Source organism: Chiloscyllium plagiosum, unplaced genomic scaffold (assembly GCF_037043375.1).
Source record: "Chiloscyllium plagiosum isolate Xiang-an unplaced genomic scaffold, Cpla_swu_hap1 HiC_scaffold_2, whole genome shotgun sequence".
Classification (NCBI taxonomy): domain Eukaryota; kingdom Metazoa; phylum Chordata; class Chondrichthyes; order Orectolobiformes; family Hemiscylliidae; genus Chiloscyllium; species Chiloscyllium plagiosum.
Genome location: NW_028270140.1, coordinates 79,299,312 through 79,318,203, shown reverse-complemented (window position 1 = coordinate 79,318,203; position 18,892 = coordinate 79,299,312). Strand labels below are relative to the sequence as shown.

General features: G+C 39.9%; 1 protein-coding gene across 6 annotated transcripts in view; it reads left to right on the top strand.

Annotated features, from left to right (window-relative positions):
• The window catches only part of gramd2b (GRAM domain containing 2B), a 180,839-nt gene that overhangs the window by 159,289 nt on the left and 2,658 nt on the right, over positions 1–18,892 (top strand). For 5 of the 6 annotated variants that reach the window (XM_087998049.1, XM_087998056.1, XM_087998054.1 and 2 more), the window contains 5 exons: positions 2,155–2,260; positions 4,162–4,278; positions 4,657–4,750; positions 6,319–6,429; positions 10,452–10,545. In XM_087998049.1, coding sequence (XP_087854175.1) covers positions 2,155–2,260; positions 4,162–4,278; positions 4,657–4,750; positions 6,319–6,429; positions 10,452–10,545 — 522 coding nt within the window. Of the gene's footprint in view, positions 1–2,154; positions 2,261–4,161; positions 4,279–4,656; positions 4,751–6,318; positions 6,430–10,451; positions 10,546–12,986; positions 13,119–18,892 lie in introns of those variants that run through there. The other variant, XM_087998046.1, reaches the window with a different exon arrangement.

Here is an 18,892-nt window from a genome sequence, read left to right as displayed (position 1 = left end):
AATTAAATGATATATAGCTGTAGGATTAATTTAGCATTGATCCAGCAAAAGGCAGCTCTCAAATGTGTTGCTTTCTCCCAGGTTAACATCTTTGCCACATTCTTTTTCTTTCTGCCTTGTATTCTTGTTTCACAAAATTATGTAATCTGTGGGAACTACTTTGAACCTAAAGAGTCATGTTTAAAATTGTATAAAAACTAATGACCCTGCTCCTAGGCTCCATGGCAAATGCAGGGCTGGATATTGGTGTAAATGGAATTCCACAGTTTGATATATTTCCGCAGCTTCCCCCCAAATCTCAGTTGCAACTTCCTTTGATTGCAAGAATGTTTATTTCAAAATGTCTATTGACACTATTTGGAATTGGGAAGGACTTTGGTCATAATCACAGCAAAGAGTCTATTTTGCACAATCTATTTTGAGAGAGTCCATTGAAAATCAGAGTGGAAGTTTCTGGAGCCAAGTGAAGAGCAGGCTATATTAGACATGATATTCTAAACCAAGATAGGATTGGTTAATAATCGTTTTGAAGACAACCATAATGTGTTTGAGTTTTGCATTCAGTTTGACAAAGAAGAATATATCCTAGACTAGTATCTAGGACAATTATAAAGAACAATTATAAAGTTATGAATGTTGAGCTATCTAAGGAAACCTGAAAAATTAAGTTGATGGTAGGCCAATAGTGATATAGTAGACACTTTAAGGGATGACAAAAAAAATTGGAAGGTTAGTGAACAATGCCCACTGTTCAGGTGGGCAGAGTATTGGCAAATAAAATTCAACCCAATTAAGTGCAAGGTAGTGCACTTGGAGGGCTGGGGATTACACTGTAAATGGCAGAATACTATAATGTTCTGAAGATCCAAGGAATCTTGGTTTGCATGTTCATACATCACTGCTACCTTCAAGGGAGGTAGATAAGGTGCTCAAGAAAGCATGTGGGATACTTGCCTCTACAAACTGAGGCATAGAATACGTAATCAAAGAAGTTTTGCTTGAACAGTATAAAATGCTGGTTAGGTCACAACTGGAATATGGCAAATAGCCTGACCACAATTATGATTGAGAGGGTACATGTAGGAGAATGAGTAATTGTCTATACAGGCAGGAAGAATTTTTAAGAAACAAACTATATGGAGAGAGTTAAGAGATGATCCACATCTGGATATCTTGGTGCATAAATTACAAAAAGTTAGTTTGATGGTACAGCAATTCATTAGGAATGCTGATGGAATATTATTGTTCATTGCTGGGAATATTGAATTCAAAATCCTATACTGCAGGGCTACTAAGTAGAGTGTCGGAGTCCTTATTTAAGGAGGATATAATGCATTGGAAGCAGTTAAGTGAAGAATTATTGGACTAACTCCTGGAATGGAGTGGGTTTCTCTTATAAGGAAGGTTTGGACAAGCTAGGCTTATACCCACTGGAGTTTCGAAAGTAAGAGGTGACATAATTGAAACATGATCTTGACAGGATGAACATGCAAAGGATTTTTACACTTGTGGGAGAACGTAGAACACTGTTTAAAAATGAGGGATTACCCATTTGTCAGAAATGAGGGCAAATATTTTGATTGAGGGTTGGTGGTCTTTGGTAGAAACAGGGATTTTGAATTCTTTTAAGGCAACGTAGATGAATCCTTAATAAGCAAGAGGAGGTGAAAAGATATCGGGGTGGGGGGAGAGGGCGGAATGAAGTGAGAGTCAAATGAACTGTAATTGTATTGAATGGTGGAGCAGACTGAAGGAGCTGAATGGCTTACTCATTGTCCTAATGGTATTTTTGTAAGTAAAAGTAGAGTTATTGCACCAGCAAGTTAGTGTGTGGAGGATAGTTGTATCTGAGTTTTGCATAATCCATCCCAGTCGCTTGTAACAGTAGGATCTTGAGAAGGGATTGACAGAAGATTTACCAAGCCATCCCATATCTGGTTGGGAATAGTCATGTCCCTAATGTGCAATTAGGTTCTAAGTACTCAAAATGATAAATTGAGAAGCTAGTCACTAGTTTGAAAATGGAAAGTAGTTATTCTAAGCATGTTCCTTGCGTTGCACCTTTTTTTAAAAAAACAGATTTATGTAAATGTGTGTGTATATGGTTATCAAGCAAGCTATAATTTTGTCTTTTTCTTTTAAACAAAACAATAGGATTTCAATATTGAAGATTTGACTGACCTTGCAGTGTGTCGACGACGAGAGTTGGAGCAATCTAGTAGCTCTGGATCTCAAACTCCAGAGTCTGAAAATTCTCAAGGTTGGTTTGTCTTATTAATTTTGAATTGAATTTATTGTCACGTACTGAGGCACAGTGAAAACCTTTTGTCTTTTCTAATTTATAGAAGTAGTGTTATTTTGATCATTTAGTGGTCAATTCACATTTTCAAATATATCTGCATTTAATTTTAGCAAGATCATTTGTGACCTTGAGTGACGTATTGGCTTTCTAGACTCCAAAATATGTCTTTTATTTTTAAAAATCAGGTAGATTTTGTTGATACATAAATAAAGTCAACCTGTTTGACTTGAAAGGGTTTAGAAAAGATTTACAAGGATGTTGCCAGGATTGGAGGATTCGAGCTATGGGGAGAGGCTGAACAGGGGGGGCTGTTTTCCCTGGAGCATTGGAAACTGAGTGTTTACCTTATAGAGGTTTACAAAATTATAAGAGGAATGGATAGGATAAATAGACAAAGTCTTTTCTCTGGGGTCGGGGAGTCCAGAACTAGAGGGCATAGGTTTAGGGTGAGAGGGGAAAGATATAAAAGAGACCTACTAGGTAATTGTTTCACACACAGGGTGGTACGTGTATGGAATGAGCTGCCAGAGGAAGTGGTGGAGGCTGGCACAATTGCAATATTTAAGAGACATTTGGATGGGTATATGAATAGGAAGGGTTTGGAGGGATATGGGCCAGGTGCTGGCAGGTGGGACTAGATTGGGTTGGGATATCTGGTCGGCATGGATGTGTTGGACTGAAGGGTCTGTTTCCATGCTGTACATCTCTATGACTCTATGGTTATTCTCTATGGTTATTCAAAATGTATATTAGAATCTCTAATTAGCCACATGATATGGTGAAATTGCGTTTAATAGTTTTTAAATTTAATGATGAATCAAAATGCCATGAATGATAATATTGTCCCTTTTTAAGAGGTTATTTTGTCTTGGTTCTTGGTTTTTTTTTTTTTGAAGAGTGGTTGCAGAGGTACTGAGCTGTCTCCAAGAAAGTAAACCATTTAAAAGACCTTGGGTTTTTTTGGAAGTTGAAACAATTTAAGCAGCCTGGGTGTGGCCAGCTCTCTCAGACCAGACTATCTTGTTTTGTTTTTAGTTTACGGTTTTGTTTTAGTCTCAAGAGTTGAAAGCTTCAGTGAATGTCTCCATTCACTGCTACTACTATCTCTGAATAGCTGCTACTATCTCTGAATTTTATCTTAATGTTTTCTTCCTCCTGGATTGGAGAACTGCATGAGAGAATCTGTATTTGAATTTATCTTTTTACTTAGGAGTGTGTTTCTGTGATGTTATTATATTGGAACAGGTAAATAGTAATTGGTACTGTATCTATCTATTATTTGGTTAAGTTTTCCAATAGTTAAGTTATTCTAAATTCCTCTTTCGTTTGTATTTTAACTATAGTGTTTAAATAAATTGTGTATTAATATCTTGTAGCATAATGACCAGTAGCATGGAATGCGGTACTTCACATCTATCTTTTAAAACCAGAAAAGTTAGGGTCTCGGCTACCTTACAATATACTGAGGGAGCCTGATCTACTCCATAACATGTGAAACAATATACTGAGCACTAGACTGATGTCAGGGCATGTGCATTATTTTAAAAACATACAAAGAGATGGAAAATATGAATGTGTTTTATAATACCTAATACAATTAAAGAGTTCATAATTGGGTAAACGTCAGTTACTTGGAATTGGATGATATATAATATTTACAGAAACATTGTGAAAGTGCATAATGTTAATTAACTTGGCCAGTAACACCTTGAATTAACGATCTGAGTGTGTTAACCAAATGCTTCATTGCTACACTGTCAGTCTTGTTAAAAATGTCACTCTGAACTGTGAAGTTGAGCATTTGGCTTAGTGACATTCTAGTTCAAATATGTTGAAATAATTAACTTTGTCATTAACAGAGTTTAGTACAACCCAAACGTTGTTGAATATTGCAAAGAATGATGATATTCCAGTGCTTTCTGATGTTCACATAAAAGAAGTACCAGAGATAAAGAGAAGGACCTGTCACGATGATAGTAAGTAACAGCTCTTGCAATATACAAATTGGTAGCCAGAAATAATGCAAAAAGGCTGCAATAATTCAGAGTTCTTGAATAATGTAAAATTGTTTCTCTCGTGCTTTGGAGGTTTTATTTAGCAGCCAAGAGCAAAGCCGAGTGAGAGAGTATTTATAATTTTTCCATTGCTCCTTCATAACTTGCTTTTGATTCAAAGAAACCACAAGCTGTCTCAACATTTTGGGAGTGAGGGATAAAAAGCTGCTTTTTGTTACTTTGACTGTAACTACTTTAACGGAAGGAAAATGATCAGTAATTACTTTCTTTCTCTGATCTGCTTGCCTCTGCAATTTTTTTTTTTGGAAAAAAAATTGATCTGATACTTTACACTTGCAGGACATTCCTTGGTTTGGGGATTATTACACAGAGTGAAATCTAATGGTGTCCAATATCTTTCTGTGAATACATTACTGGTGCTCTATCTGATTATGTAAGTACTTAAAGACTAAAATTTCAGAGCTGCTCATTGATATAGTTTGCACATGTTGTTAATGATTCCAGTACCTTTATTCCCAAGAAGGTAAACCTACCTAGTTGAATTTAATATTGGCCTAAAACCATAACTGAGAGAAATTCTGAGAAGGAACTTAGCATTACTAGCAATCAGACAAGGTTCTGCAATGAATACACTCCCTGCTAGGAATTTTCAGACAATTGAAGTAATCTATTATAACGACACAGAGCTGAAAAAACTTGTCTAAGTTAACCAATATCAGCTCACAGAATCCAAAAACAAATTAAGTTATTAACTGTGGTTTCTTGAGAAATTAGGTATGAGACTATGGCATTAATGTTATATGTGCTGGTATAGAGTACATGGTCAATCAAAGATGATTATGCAATGACAATTCTAATATGTAAAGAAGATTTGCTCTCAGTCCAGTATAATTTCTTAAGATGAGATGGTTTTGTCTCAAGATGGAGTTGTTGTCTTCAAAAATATTTCCTCTGTGTGCAGTCAAACATGGCCTGATTTGCCCTACTGGCCATCAGATTCTCTCTTCAAGAAATTTACCATAGTTCTAGAAAACAACTTACTGTTCATTGCACGTTATGCAAGATAGAATTCTTGATGCATCATAATAATCCCTTTTCAAAAAGATGTATTGTGCAGTAAACAACCTAACGGGTACAAGGTGATTTGTACCTTCCAAACTGTCTGCATGCTCTTGAAGAGCTTGATCCTGGCAAAATTTTTGTTTCTTTCATACCCTTAATTGTGCTTGGTACACCTGAATTGCTGGGTTTTGTGACTTTCTATACAATCCGATCCCTCTTGGGATTAGATGCCCTATTTGATGACCCCTTTAACTCTTGCACCTGGATTTCACTTCAACCTCCACTGATAAATATTTTTGTCTTTTTACTGCCCGCAAGGGAGCTGTTGTATCTGTCCATTTCATCTAGTTGAGCTATCCATTAACTAATGATCCTACTCTGAAAGGTCAGGAAGGTGACGAGTGCAAATATTGGTAATTTTGCACGGGTATAGTAGTAAATAAATTTCTTAAACTGAGGTTAAAGTTCAGTTAAGGAAATTAGTCAATGCTGTCAGGTCTCTGTCAGCTTACTATTATTGCTGACAGTGTGGTCAGGATTTTATGTGGAAGTTCTGAGGAAGTAGCTATTTTCCTTAGTCATCTTTAAGAGGACCAAGAATGGACATAACACGACCACTTGTTCTGTTGCAGTTGAATTTTCAATGTTTGCTTTATACTAAAGGAAGGGTAATTTTCAATAATGGAAGTAACGTTTGAATCATAATAGTGAAGTGTAGTCTATAAACAAAACATTGGCATAGTTTAAAAAATATGGAGGAAAGTGTAAAATATTTTTCAGATGTAAAATGTAATTAGACATTGCATCTAATATTTGAAAACTTGTTTATGTAATTGTACTGAATTTATTACACTTTGAAAATTGTAGCCACGGTTTTTGTGGAAATTATCTTGTAGCAAGGAAAAGAAATTGTTTCCTAAAGAACTGTTTATTTTCCAGCGTCATTGTGCTAGTTCTGTCATCCTTCTACATGGGCTTAAAAATAATTGCCTTGGAGCAGCGCCTAGCCTCACTGGGAGCATTGCCAGAATACCATGCACATCACAAAGAGTAAGTCATCACATTCGGTTGGCTAAGCAGTTTATTTGCTGTGATTTTTGTAATTGAGCTTTTAAATGGTTAAGCTGCAGTGACTTTAAGCATGATTATTAAAGACTGGTGAGCTGTTTCTGACCTCTCTTCACTGCCCAGAGTTTAATTGTAAGCCTCACTGCTTAATGTAGGAATTGGTGCTAGAGGTTATTTTCAGCACCTTGTTTTCAGCATCTTAATTACTGTAGACCTCAAGGTGACCAATCCATGAGTGCAACAGATTGGAGAATTTTTCTGTTAGGATCCATTTTGAAATGGTGCATTCTTAAAAATTCAAGCTAAACCATTGAGTTATTTCAGACTCTTGCCATCAGGTCTAAATTGAAATATTGTATTACTTTCTGTCAAGTATGCCACCTGGTGTTGACCTTTACAATCATTAACTACCAGTGCTGAGTTGGTCAATCTCTGCAAGATTACTGCACGACCTTGTAATTGTGTTGTGGGAAATGTAGCAGGTTATTTGTCCCTCAGTGGAGAAATTTGCAGCTTGTAACTACTCTTCAGCTTCCATATGTGTACATATGGTTGGCTTTAAGTAACATTTCCTTTCTCTATTTTCCTTGTGCACTTTCCATACCCAATACCAAATGTAGTTGAATGTAGATTTGTATGGAATGGTCTACTTAGCAAGGTACTAGTGTGAGACTACTGATGCCTGTGCAATCATGAGGAGTTTTTATCTTGGGAAAGAAAACTAACCCAAGAAACATTACACAACTGACTTCAATAAAACCATTTATTTAAATATCTAGCAAATGTGCTCTGACCATATACCTGTCACAGATGAAAATTTGTCTCACACCAAAACTCATTTGACAATTATAACCTCGTGTGCTGACCTTTAAATCTATAATTAGCCTCCTAATCTCTACCTACTTGCAGCTGTTTAACCTCCTGTGCTTTCTGTTCGTGAACACAGCCCTTAATTCCCCCCTAAATTCCGATTCTCCCAGATCTCTGTGATTTGTTATCTAGATCCCATTCTCTGAAATTCCCTCTTTCTACACCCTTGCACAATTCCAGAAATCCCCTTCTCTTTTTAAGACTGTCCTCTTATAATCCATCTCATTGACTAAATTTTGGTCATTCCTAGATAGCTTGGAGCGTTTTCCATATGTATGGAAATCACTCTGAATAGTGTAGGGGATTCTAGGAATATCCCAAGCCGCAGGTGGGTATCAGTAAATGGTGAAGAACATAGTGGAACGAGGATCCCAGATGGGTCTGAAAAAGGGTCAAGTACAACGAGTTTCCTTTTATCCCCTTTCTTGCTCTTTCCTACATTCCACATGAATAGGAGACCCTACTCCTCCACAAATCTGTTACATCCTAACTCTTTTGTGACCACGCTCCTCTTTCGCTGTCCTCCAAAAGAAGTCTGCTGTCTTCTCAACACCACTCCAGATGTTATTACCTATTCCAGTTTAACATTCACCCTCTGTTCCCAGAGTCTGAGATTGCATTTCCAATTTTCTGACCATTTTGTTCTGCAGTATTTTCAGATCCCTCCCTACCTAATACCATTTTTTTCAAATTTGGATGTGTCTCAATTTCTGGATCTTTGAATGTCTCTCCTGCTAGTAAATTTGGAGTCTTTTTTTAACCTGCTCCATTGGCTTGTCTGCTTGACATTCTTTTGAGTCTTTTTTCTTGTCTCACAATCTTGAACACCACCTCTTTATATAAAATACCTGTTGTGATAAAATCTGACCCAGGCAAAGAATGCCACAGGAGTTCTGTTTACATATTTTATTAAGTCTTGAACTATCTCTGTGGGATGGAAATAAAGACAAAACAAAGCAACTTGCTGTATGGCAAGTTTGAAAATGCAGAGTTTGTTTAAATTTTCTAATCTATCTTTTTAATGATGAGAGTTATGACACACTTTCATTTTTTGGGTTAACTTGAAATGGCCTTATTTTGTATAATTTTATTAGCTTATCATTGGTGTATTTTCTCATTCTCAGTGTTGACTTGATCTAAAACACTTATGGTATATGTGACTTATTGGATGCATGTCTTATTAAGATGCAGAGAATTATCTTATCTGATATGAAACGCTTCCATCAAACCATGTTGACATAAAATTTCATTAAAATTGGATTTCATCATGAGCAACAATTTCTGTTTCAGTAACCAGATGAATCCATTACATTGGCTGCATGTTATTTCTTTGCTGAATGAACTTGAGGGATGAGTAGGCGTGGGTTATTCTGATACTCAAGCCTGTTCCATCATCAGATTGATCAGATTGTGATCTTCCTCATCTACCCACTATAAAATTTGACTTCCTTCATTAGTCAAGAATCTATTTAACGCAGCCTTTAAAATATCCTCCCTTCCCTTCTCACTGCAGAAGAGAATTCCACAGACAGCTAACCTTCTAAGAGGAAAACCAAAATCTCCTTGTCTTCATCTTAAATAAGAATAGTCTTACTTTCCAATTGGATATGCATAATAGCTTTGTGATTTCGTGGATTGGAATGTCTGGCACACCTCTCAAGTCTCTTAGGTTAAATCATATGATGCTTTTCTAGTTTGACAAAGTACACAAGTTCATATTTTGCCACATTATAATCCATCTGCCCATGCACATTCCTGTCTATCTCTCTCCGCAGAATCCTTTTATCCTCTTCACCTAAGTTCCTTAATTTTATGATCAGCAAATTTTAGCATTCATATATTCAGTCCCTTTATCCAAATTGTTGGTATTAATATAGATATTAAAAAGTTAAGGCTCCCATATAGCACCGGTTCGATTGGCAAAATTTAAGGCAGGAGTATCTCCAATGTGTCCCAAATGTAAAATAGAGGTGGGCACTCTTGTACATTGCCTATGGACCTGTCATAAGATCCGTAGATATTGGACTAAAGTAGCAAGTGCTCTGACAGAAATCTTAGGAACGGAAATTAGAGTGGACCCTGTATCTCTCCTATTGGGATTTTCGAACTTGCCCTCCCTGGATTGTGCACAGGAAGAGATTATTTTCTATTCTCTCTCTCTCTGTGCAAGAAAAATATTTTGGTAAACTGGGTGGCTGAGGGCCCCCCTGGACTTACAAATTGGCACAGAGTAATCATGGAATGTATTCCCCTTGACTTCCTTACAAATATGGTGCACCAAAAGACCGAATTATTCCATAAAATATGGCAGCCCTTCTTGAATTATATAAATACAGATATTTCGGCTATCCTAACAAGGGCTTTTATTTAATTGAGATGGCGAACCTGGCTGGTCCGGGGCCCCTTGGGAGAGGAATCCCGCACGAATACGGGTTTTGTTACATTTGATGTTAACACATTCTGAGTATGTACCTCACTCCCCAATTTCTGTGTTATCCGCTGTTTTTTTTTCTTTCTCTTATTTGAATAATGTAAGAGACTTAAATATACACTCTGGTTAGTTGTAGGTTAGATTAGTAGTTAGTTGAGTTTTTTTCTCTGTATTTTTCTTTTGTTAAATTTTGGTTATTATTTATTTAAGATTTAATTGTATATCAGTGTCTATACTTGGGATTTTTTTTATTTTTGTAAACTTGTAAAAATGTTAAATTTTCAATAAAAAATCTAAAATAAAGTTAAGGCTCAGCACTGATCCCTGTGGCATCTTGTCAAATGTTTTCTGGAAACTCTATGATCACCACCACATTTATCGGTTCACCTTTATCAACGTGGTTACTTCCCCAAAGGAGTTTTAACATGCTCCCCTTTTACAAACCATGTTGCTGCTACCTGACCTCATTAAGAGTTTGTAATATCCTGCTGTAAACTTCGTAATAGCATCTAGCATTTTCCCAGGACTGTTGTTAGGTTAAGTGGCCTGTAGTTTCCTGCTTTATTTTCCCCTCTGCTTTCAGGTTATTTTGATATCTGTAGTTAATGGAATGAATACAAAGTTCTTTCAGATTTTGTGCTTTTGACCTTCAGTTCTGTTTGCTTTGTTAATTCAACAATTAATTTCTTCTGGTTTTCTGCAGTTCTTTTGCTCATCGTGGCATGGGATTACAGTTCCACGTGAATACAGATCTGATCTACGATGAATTGTCAGAAAATCTTGCAAAATTGGAAAAGGTGATTTGAAATTTATTCAAATACCTATAGATAATGCCATACAGTAACAAAATGTACACTGAGAATTCTCACTAGAATTGGTGCCTTTAACCTCTCAACAATAAGTCTGAGAGTGTTAGGATTTTGGGAAAAATAATATCTTGGCTGGTCAAATAGTCAGATTCAGTGCAAGAGATGATATATCTGTGTTCAACCTGAACAGCAGTAAAAGATGTGAAAATCTGATGTGCCCACAATGCATGTCGTTGAATAAATTTGGTTATGGTTCCAATTTCTGGTAAATAGATATTGGACACAATAGAGAATAGAATTGGACCTTCTTGTAAATACAGTACTGACATTGACTAAATGAAATTTTTAATTAGAGACCATTACTTTAATGTCCCAACTCAGTACCTATGTCAGGAATGCCTTTTGGAGAGGAAGATAAAAATCCTATTGTAGGTGAAAACATTTATACATCAATGAACTGTAAATGAGTTATTTATTTGCCTACTCAGAATATTCATTTGTCTTTTTCGTTTCAAATTATCTGTTGAAGAGTTTGGCTTTGACTTTCATAAAAACTGATCTAATTTTGGTAATGAACTGTATTTGTCCAATACTTATTGGAAGTGCCTTGTACAATCTGCAGCTCATTATAGACCAATGTGTACCTCTAGGAAATCATACTCACTGAGAAAAGAGTAGAAGTGAATTGTCTGCAAATGTACTTATTAACCTGACACCAGTTGTATGGAAATTCTGCAGCCTTTCATTAGGGATGTGCTGTTGCTTTAATTGCAGCTCACAAACAGCAAATTGCGCAAAAAAGACCATGACCACATTTGTTGAATGTGCAGAGCTTTTACTTAAAAAGATAAATTTTAACAAATTGGAGTGTATATTACAAATGCCTATATCGCCATCACCCACTGAACAAGTGTAGATGGCCAACTGCACATGTCCAGATGGCACTGGTGACTCTTGGCATTCACAACTTTTGCCTAGGCTGTGAGACAGCAACAAGGTTATGGCAAGTTGCAGTAATCACATGGGGATGTCCCTGGCTGTTTGCAAAGCTAGCATGTTTCTCTGACAGAGCTGAACCTACAAGGAAATAATTTTGTGTTTTGCCCTAGGCTCATTTTCAATCAAAATCACTTCACATTAATACAGTTAAGCCAAATGCTGTAGATGCTGTTGGTTAATACTTGTTAAATCCTCATGCTATCTGTCAAACCAAAGGTATGTGGTAGATATTTCACTTGACATCTTTGCGCATATGTGCAATTTGTGCCACCTAGTGGTGGCATTAAACAATTCCCCAGCCTCGATAAATCTCTGCATGTGAAGAAAAACTTGCCACAGTCATAGGTTAAGTTGAAATGGCCATATCTGCACATTTTATTTGGCTTATCCTGAGGAAAAGGCATATAGAAAAGTATGATACAAGGTGGCAGGGAAATGTGTTTGCCAAACCTGGGTTTTTGAGGATATAACTAACAGGGTAGGTAACAGAAGTGAATATTGTACACTTGTATTTTCAAGAAATATTCACAAACTTGCCACACAAGGTTGCTGCACAGGATTAGCAATCATGTGATTGGGGTAATACATTAGTTGCGTTTATTTTGAGAATTAGTTGTTCTTTCTGTAGGAAATATGTGCTACTGACAAGGGGGCTTGTTTGTTGGCCAGTCACTGTCCTTGAGGATGGTGATAGACCCCCTTCTTAAACAATTCAATCCATGTCGGGTAGGTGCACCCGCAGAGCTATTAAGAAGGGAATTCTAAGACTGTGACCTAGTGACTCTGATATTTGCAAGTTAGGACAGTGTTTGTCTTCAAGGGGTACTTGAAGATGATAGTGTTCCCATCAATCTACCTTTGCTCTTCTAGGTAGCAAAAATTGCAGGTGTGAAGGTGCCTTGGTGGAGTTGCATGGCTGTCTTGTAGATGGAAAATATTGAGATTGTGGAGGGAGTGAATTTGGGTGTTAGATGGGACACTAATCTGTAGACTCCTTCGTTCTGAATGATGCAAAGCATCTTGAATATTGTTGGAGGTATACTCATCGAGGAAATGGAAAATGTTTCATCACACTCCTGCCTTGTTCCTTGGTCAGGCTTTGGGTGTCAGGAAGTGCATAACTTACCTCTGACCTGCTGTTGTGGCCATAGTATTTATATGGCTCGGACAGTTCAGTTCATATCTGTCCACGGTTAATCAGTAAAGAAATGAGATTTTCCAAGTTGGTGAAAATTGTCCGATTTTCTCCCCAAGCATTTAACAGCAAGTTGAAGTCTCGCTAGTGAGCAACAACCTGTCTATTTGCCTCTCATAGTTAGTCAATCTCACCACCTCCTCTATGGAGTTTGCTGTCTTTGTATATGAATGAGAGAAACCTGATATCTGAAATGAAAGTGAGTTCAGGTACCTGGCACTGCTTGCTCCTCCAGGTCCCTATCCTGGCCTGAGATGCTGGGCACAGCTCATGGAGCATGGCCAGCAGTGCCCACCTATACACTCATCCACTGAAGTTGGCATCGAACATGCTTCAGCCTCATCACATCACATCATCAAGGCACATTTCTGACTGACTATGGTATGATTCATCACTTTAATACATTTCAGAGCTTGTTAAGACCGTTTGGTTTTTTTTTTCATTGTAATACTGCTCCCAGGCTGCTTGGTGTACAGGGACCAGCAGCCACTTCTATCATTGGAGAAAGATGTGTATTGGGCCTCTTCACTTTTAGCACTCACTCATTTCGTGCCTACTTGGTCACAGCACCACCATCTTGCCTTTTCGATTTTTAGAACTTCCGTCTTGTTTTGGCGCTTTAGCACAGACAAAAGGCCAGGCAGCCTGTCATGTCTGCCAACAGGGATCAGCCAAGGGCATGTGACTGACTGACTGTATGGCACCATGCTGTATTCATCTCACACCCTGGGTCAGTAGCTTACATGGTAGACATGCTCCATGTACTTCAGCCAAATGCCATGTCTCAAATTCTTAAGGGAAAGGTCCTTAGTCAATTGTAAGAGGATTGTGTTAGTCAATCAGGGAGCACTGGCACATCGTTGATCTCCATCCAGGTGTTTGGATGTGGTTGGTTGGCTGCTTCTACAGTATTTCCTCCTGTGTTTGGCTTCTGCTACATGTGTTGGAATAAGATCTACACATGGACCTTTGACATAGTAGGAATTCCATAAGTCACCTTGCTAGATTCCATGTCCCACTTTATGGAGGACTGTAGAAAACCTACCATTTATGTGGGAGGTGAATGCTGACTATTCCCCTTTTACTGAGGACGTGTTCAGTTTTTGAGATCTCTGATGTCAACCTTGTTGGAACTGTGTCCAGTAGATGCAGCTACAGCAGTGATTATTGTCACTAGACAACAAAGGCGTGGAGGAGGAAGAAGTATGGCAACAAACCTGGAACCAGCAACAACCTCAGCAGCTCCCAAACAGCCTCCACGTTGGGAAGTATCAACAGAAAGTTCTTCTTGGGATGCAGGGGAGATACAGGAGACCCAAAGTCTACTGTCCTCAATGCCTTTGCCTTTTCTTTCCGATGTGCAAGACACTGTGCACACTGTCTCAGGATACCAGAACAGTCATCAACTGAAACAACTTATGACTTGCCAGAGTTGTAGCCATCCTGTTGCAGCAACCTTTAATGGCCAGTTCCCCCAGATTCAAGGAGAAAGTGAGGTCTGCAGATGCTGGAGATCAAAGTTGAAACTTTATTGCTGGAACAGCACAGCAGGTCAGGCAGCATCCAGGGAACAGGAGATTCGACGTTTCGGGCACAGGCCCTTCTTCAGGAATGAGCAGAGAGTGTTCAGCAGGAGAAGATAAAAGGTAGGGAGGAGGGACTTGGAGGAGGGGCGTTGGAAATGTGGTAGGTGGAAAGAGGTCAAGGTGAGGGTGATAGGTCGGAGTAGGATGGAGGCGGAGAGGTCAAGAAGAAGACTGCAGGTCAGGAAGGCGGTGCCGGGCTGGAGGGATTCGGCTGAGACAAGGTGGGGGGAGGGGGGATGAAGAAACTGGTGAAGTCCAAGTTCATCCCCTGTGGTTGGACAGTTCCCAGTCGGAAGATAAGACGCTCCTCCTCCGACCGTCGCGTTGTTGTGGTTTGGCGGTGGATGAGTCCAATGACCTGCATATCCTCGGTGGAGTGGGAGGGGGAGTTGAAATGCTGTGCTACAGGGTGGTTGGGTTGGTTCGTCCGGGTGGCCCAGAGGTGCTCTCTGAATCGTTCCGCAAGTAGGCGGCCTGTCTCCCCAATATAGAGGAGGCCACACCGGCTGCAGCGGATGCAGTAGATGATGTGGGTGGAGGTGCAGGTGAATCTGTGGCGGATATGGAAGTTTCCTTTGGGGCCTTGGAGAGAAGTGAGGGGGGAGGTGTGGGCGCAAGTGTTGCACCTCCTGCGGTTGCAAGGGAAGGTGCCGGGAGTGGAGGTTGGGTCGGTGGGGGGTGTGGATCTGACAAGGGAGTCGCGGAGGGAGTGGTCTCTACGGAAAGCTGATAGGGGAGGGGAGGGAAATATATCCTTGGTGCTGGGGTCTGTTTGGAGGTGGCGGAAGTGACGGCGGATGATGCGCTGTACATGGAGATTGGTGGGGTGGTAGGTGAGGACCAGTGGGGTTCTGTCCTGGTGGCGGTTGGAGGGGCGGGGCTCAAGGGCGGAGGAGCGGGAAGTGGAGGAGATGCGGTGGAGGGCACCGTCGACCACGTCGGGGGGGAAATTGCGGTCCTTGAAGAAGGAGGCCATCTGTGTTGTACATATTTTCAAGCCAATATAGACTATAACATGTTGTGTTGAGAGCACCATATCCTAGCGTGGCTGGCTTCTTTATTGAAAAGGGGCTCCATTCTGTCAATATTCATGTGATTTGTGGTCATTGGTACCACATCTTGGAAGTCTGTACTGCACCCTAGAAGCTGCCATGATACGTATATCCTTAAGGACACTTTATTTTTCCTGATTCATTTCAAGGGGCTAGATACACAGGAGTGGCTTCTAGGACTAGCCTCTGCAAAACAGTGACTTGATTACTTTAACACTAACCCCCTCCTGCTGTTCTGTGGAGCAGGTGACTATCATCTCTGAAAAGGGGAGTTAGAGTGATTATGCAGTACTATCTGGGGCGGGGGGGAAGAGGTGTCACATAATCCTTGCATGCTGTACCATGTACAGTTAGAGCAGATAAAGAAGGGATATGATGGAGAATGGAGAGCAGGCAGGGCAGCAGCAGTCTTCCCAGAAGAAAGATGATCAGAAGGAACCATCACCCTCCATGTGATCTACTCTACTCAGCAAGCCAGGCACTACATTATTGACATCTAGTTCCAGTAGATTAGTGAGGTATGTAGAAACTGGAGCTCTTTTTTTTCTTCTCCCTGTATTTTCCATTGTGGACTGAAATGGGAAACTGAAAAGGATTGTTCTGCTTTTACAGTTTAAGTAACTTGCTTTTTCAGTTATGTTTTAGTTCAAGCAGTGGAGGAAGGTGTTTGTGCCATCAGGGGGTGAGTGTTTTGGCCAGCAACAATAACTGGTTAGTTTATTTGTGACCAGTTGTGCATAATAACGGCTTTTAGCCTGACCAACCACCTGATTTGGTTTCTGGGAAGCTGAACAGCTTGCGGGTGTGATTGATGCTGGCAGGAGCCTTTGGACAGCAGCAAGGGCAGATGGTGCGTCTTTCTGTCCAGTAAGATCCCCAAAGCCAGTTGATTTTACCTCACCAGTTGCTAGAAGCTGCGGCCGTTAACCAGTAACCGGATGACTTTGCCGTTAATGAACCAATCACCTGTGCCTCCTGCAAAGAGGTGAAAAAGGATCTTGAAAAGCGAGACAGAATCTCAGCAAATCCTGGCAAGTGGCTTGGGGCTATTAAATTGCTTTCCCAATATATTTTTTCCTTTCATCTGTAACTTCTGTTGTTTTACTTATAAGCCTGTATCAGAGTTTTATAAGGGTCTTTAGAGTTTTAACTGGTATTGTTGTATGGTAACTGTGTAGTTGCGTACCTGTCATGAGCATCCATTTATTTGTAATAAATCATAATTCTTGTCAATTAGAGAAACTTAGGCTGACAGCAAACATAAACTATCAGACAGGCAAATGGAGAATTTTGTGTACTTAGAGACATAGAGATGTACAGCATGGAAACTGACCCTTCAGTCCAACTTGTCCATGCTGACCAGATTTCACAACCCAATCTAGTCTCACCTGCCAGCACCCGGCCCATATCCCTCCAAGCCCTTCCTATTCCTAAAGCCATCCAGATGCTTTTTTAAAGGTTGCAATTGTACCAGCCTCCACCACTTCCTCTGGCAGCTCATTCCATACACGTACTACCCTCTGCGTGAAAAAGTTGCACCTTAGGTCTCTTTTATATCTTTCCCCTTTCACCCTAAATGCATGCCTGTAGTTCTGGACTCACCCACCCCAGGGAAAAGACTTTGTCCCTCATGATTTTAGAAACCTCTACAAGGTCACCCCTCAGGCTCTGACGCTCCAGGGAAAACAGCCCTAGCCTATCCAACCTCTCCCTATAACTCAAATTCTCCAACCCTGGCAACATCCTTGTCAATCTTTTCTGAACCCTTTCAAGTTTCACAACGTCTTTCCGATAGGAAGGAGACCACCAATGTCCTGTACAGCTGCAACATGACCTCCCAACTCCTGTACTCAATACTCTGACCAGTAAAGGAAAGCATACCAAACGCCTCTTTCACTATCCTATCTACCTGCAACACCACTTTCCAGGAACTATGAATCTGCGCTTTGTTCAGCAACATTCCCTAGGACCTTACCATTAAGTGTATAAGTCCTGCTAAGATTTGCTTTCCCAAAATGCAGCACCTCATTTATCTAAATTAAGCTCCATCTGCCACCTCAGCCCATTGGCCCATCTGGTCAAGATCCTGAGATAGCCTTCTTTGCTGTCCACTACACCTCCAATTTGGTGTCATGTGCAAACTTACTAGCTATACCTCTTATACCCACATCCAAATATTTTATATAAATGACGAAAAATAGTGGACCCAGCACCGATCCTTGTGACACTCCACTGGTCACAGGCCTCCAGTCTGAAAAACAACCCTCCACCACCACCCTCTGTCTTCTACCTTTTGAACCAGTTCTGTATCCAAATGGCTAGTTCTCCCTTTATTCCATGAGATCTAACCTTGCTAACCTGTCTCCCATGGGAAACCTTGTCAAATGCCTTACTGAAGTCCATGTAGATCACTTCAACTGCTCTACCTTCATCAATCCTCTATTGCTTCTTCAAAAAACAAGTTTGTGAGACATGATTTCCCACACACAAAGCCATGTTGACTATCCCTAATCAGTCCTTGCCTTTCCAAATACATGTAAATCCTGTCCCTCAGGATTCCCTCCAACAACTTGCCCACCACCAACGTCAGGCTCACTGGTCTGTAGTTCCCTGGCTTGTTCTTACCACCCTTAAAACAGTGGCACCACGTTAGCCAACCTCCAGTCTTCCGGCACCTCCCCGTGACTATCGTTGATTTCCCTAGCTTCCCACCTGATCAGGTCCTGGGGATTTATCCACTTTTATGCATTTCAAGACATCCAGCACTTCCTCCTCTGTAATATGAACATTTTTCAAGATGTCACCATCTATTTCTCTACATTCTATATCTTCCATGTCCTTTTCCACTGGTAAAATCTTTTAACTTTATGGCAACTTTCTTGGGGGAATAGCTTAATTTTTAGCATTCTACCCCACTGAGGCCTGACTGGTGAAGTGATCATTCATTGGTGAATCTGTTGTTTGTCAAAAGGCAAGCAGCCCCAGTTCAATCCAAGAAGCTTTTTTTCTTTTGGTTTTTCTTTGCTTTTTCAGTTGTTTATTAAAAGTTAACCCTCTAAAGTGTTTCCAGACTTTCCAACATATGATGCTGAATATTCAACATTGACAAGATGTCATGCTACATTGGGGATGAGAGGAAGAATGGCATTCCTTCAGATGGAGTTCTAACATAGTGTGACATGTAAGAACAGGTAGTCTCTATAGCTTATTCTTGCAGCTAGTTACAGTGACAGCTGATCAGACAGGTGAGGATGCAAAGTGATGATACATTTACGAATGTGAGATTCTATTTCCCATGAAGTGTCACCTGAGCAACCAGTGTTCCCTCTGAAGCTTTTATTTTCTGCTTCACTCCCACTAGGTGTACCATGTAGGGCTATTTATCGCTGAATTGAATTAAGTTTATTGTCACATGCTCACAGTGAAAAGTTTACAAGTCGCCACTTATGGTGCCATCTTGGATACAAAGATATCTTTTGTTTTTATTTGTTCAGGGGATGAGG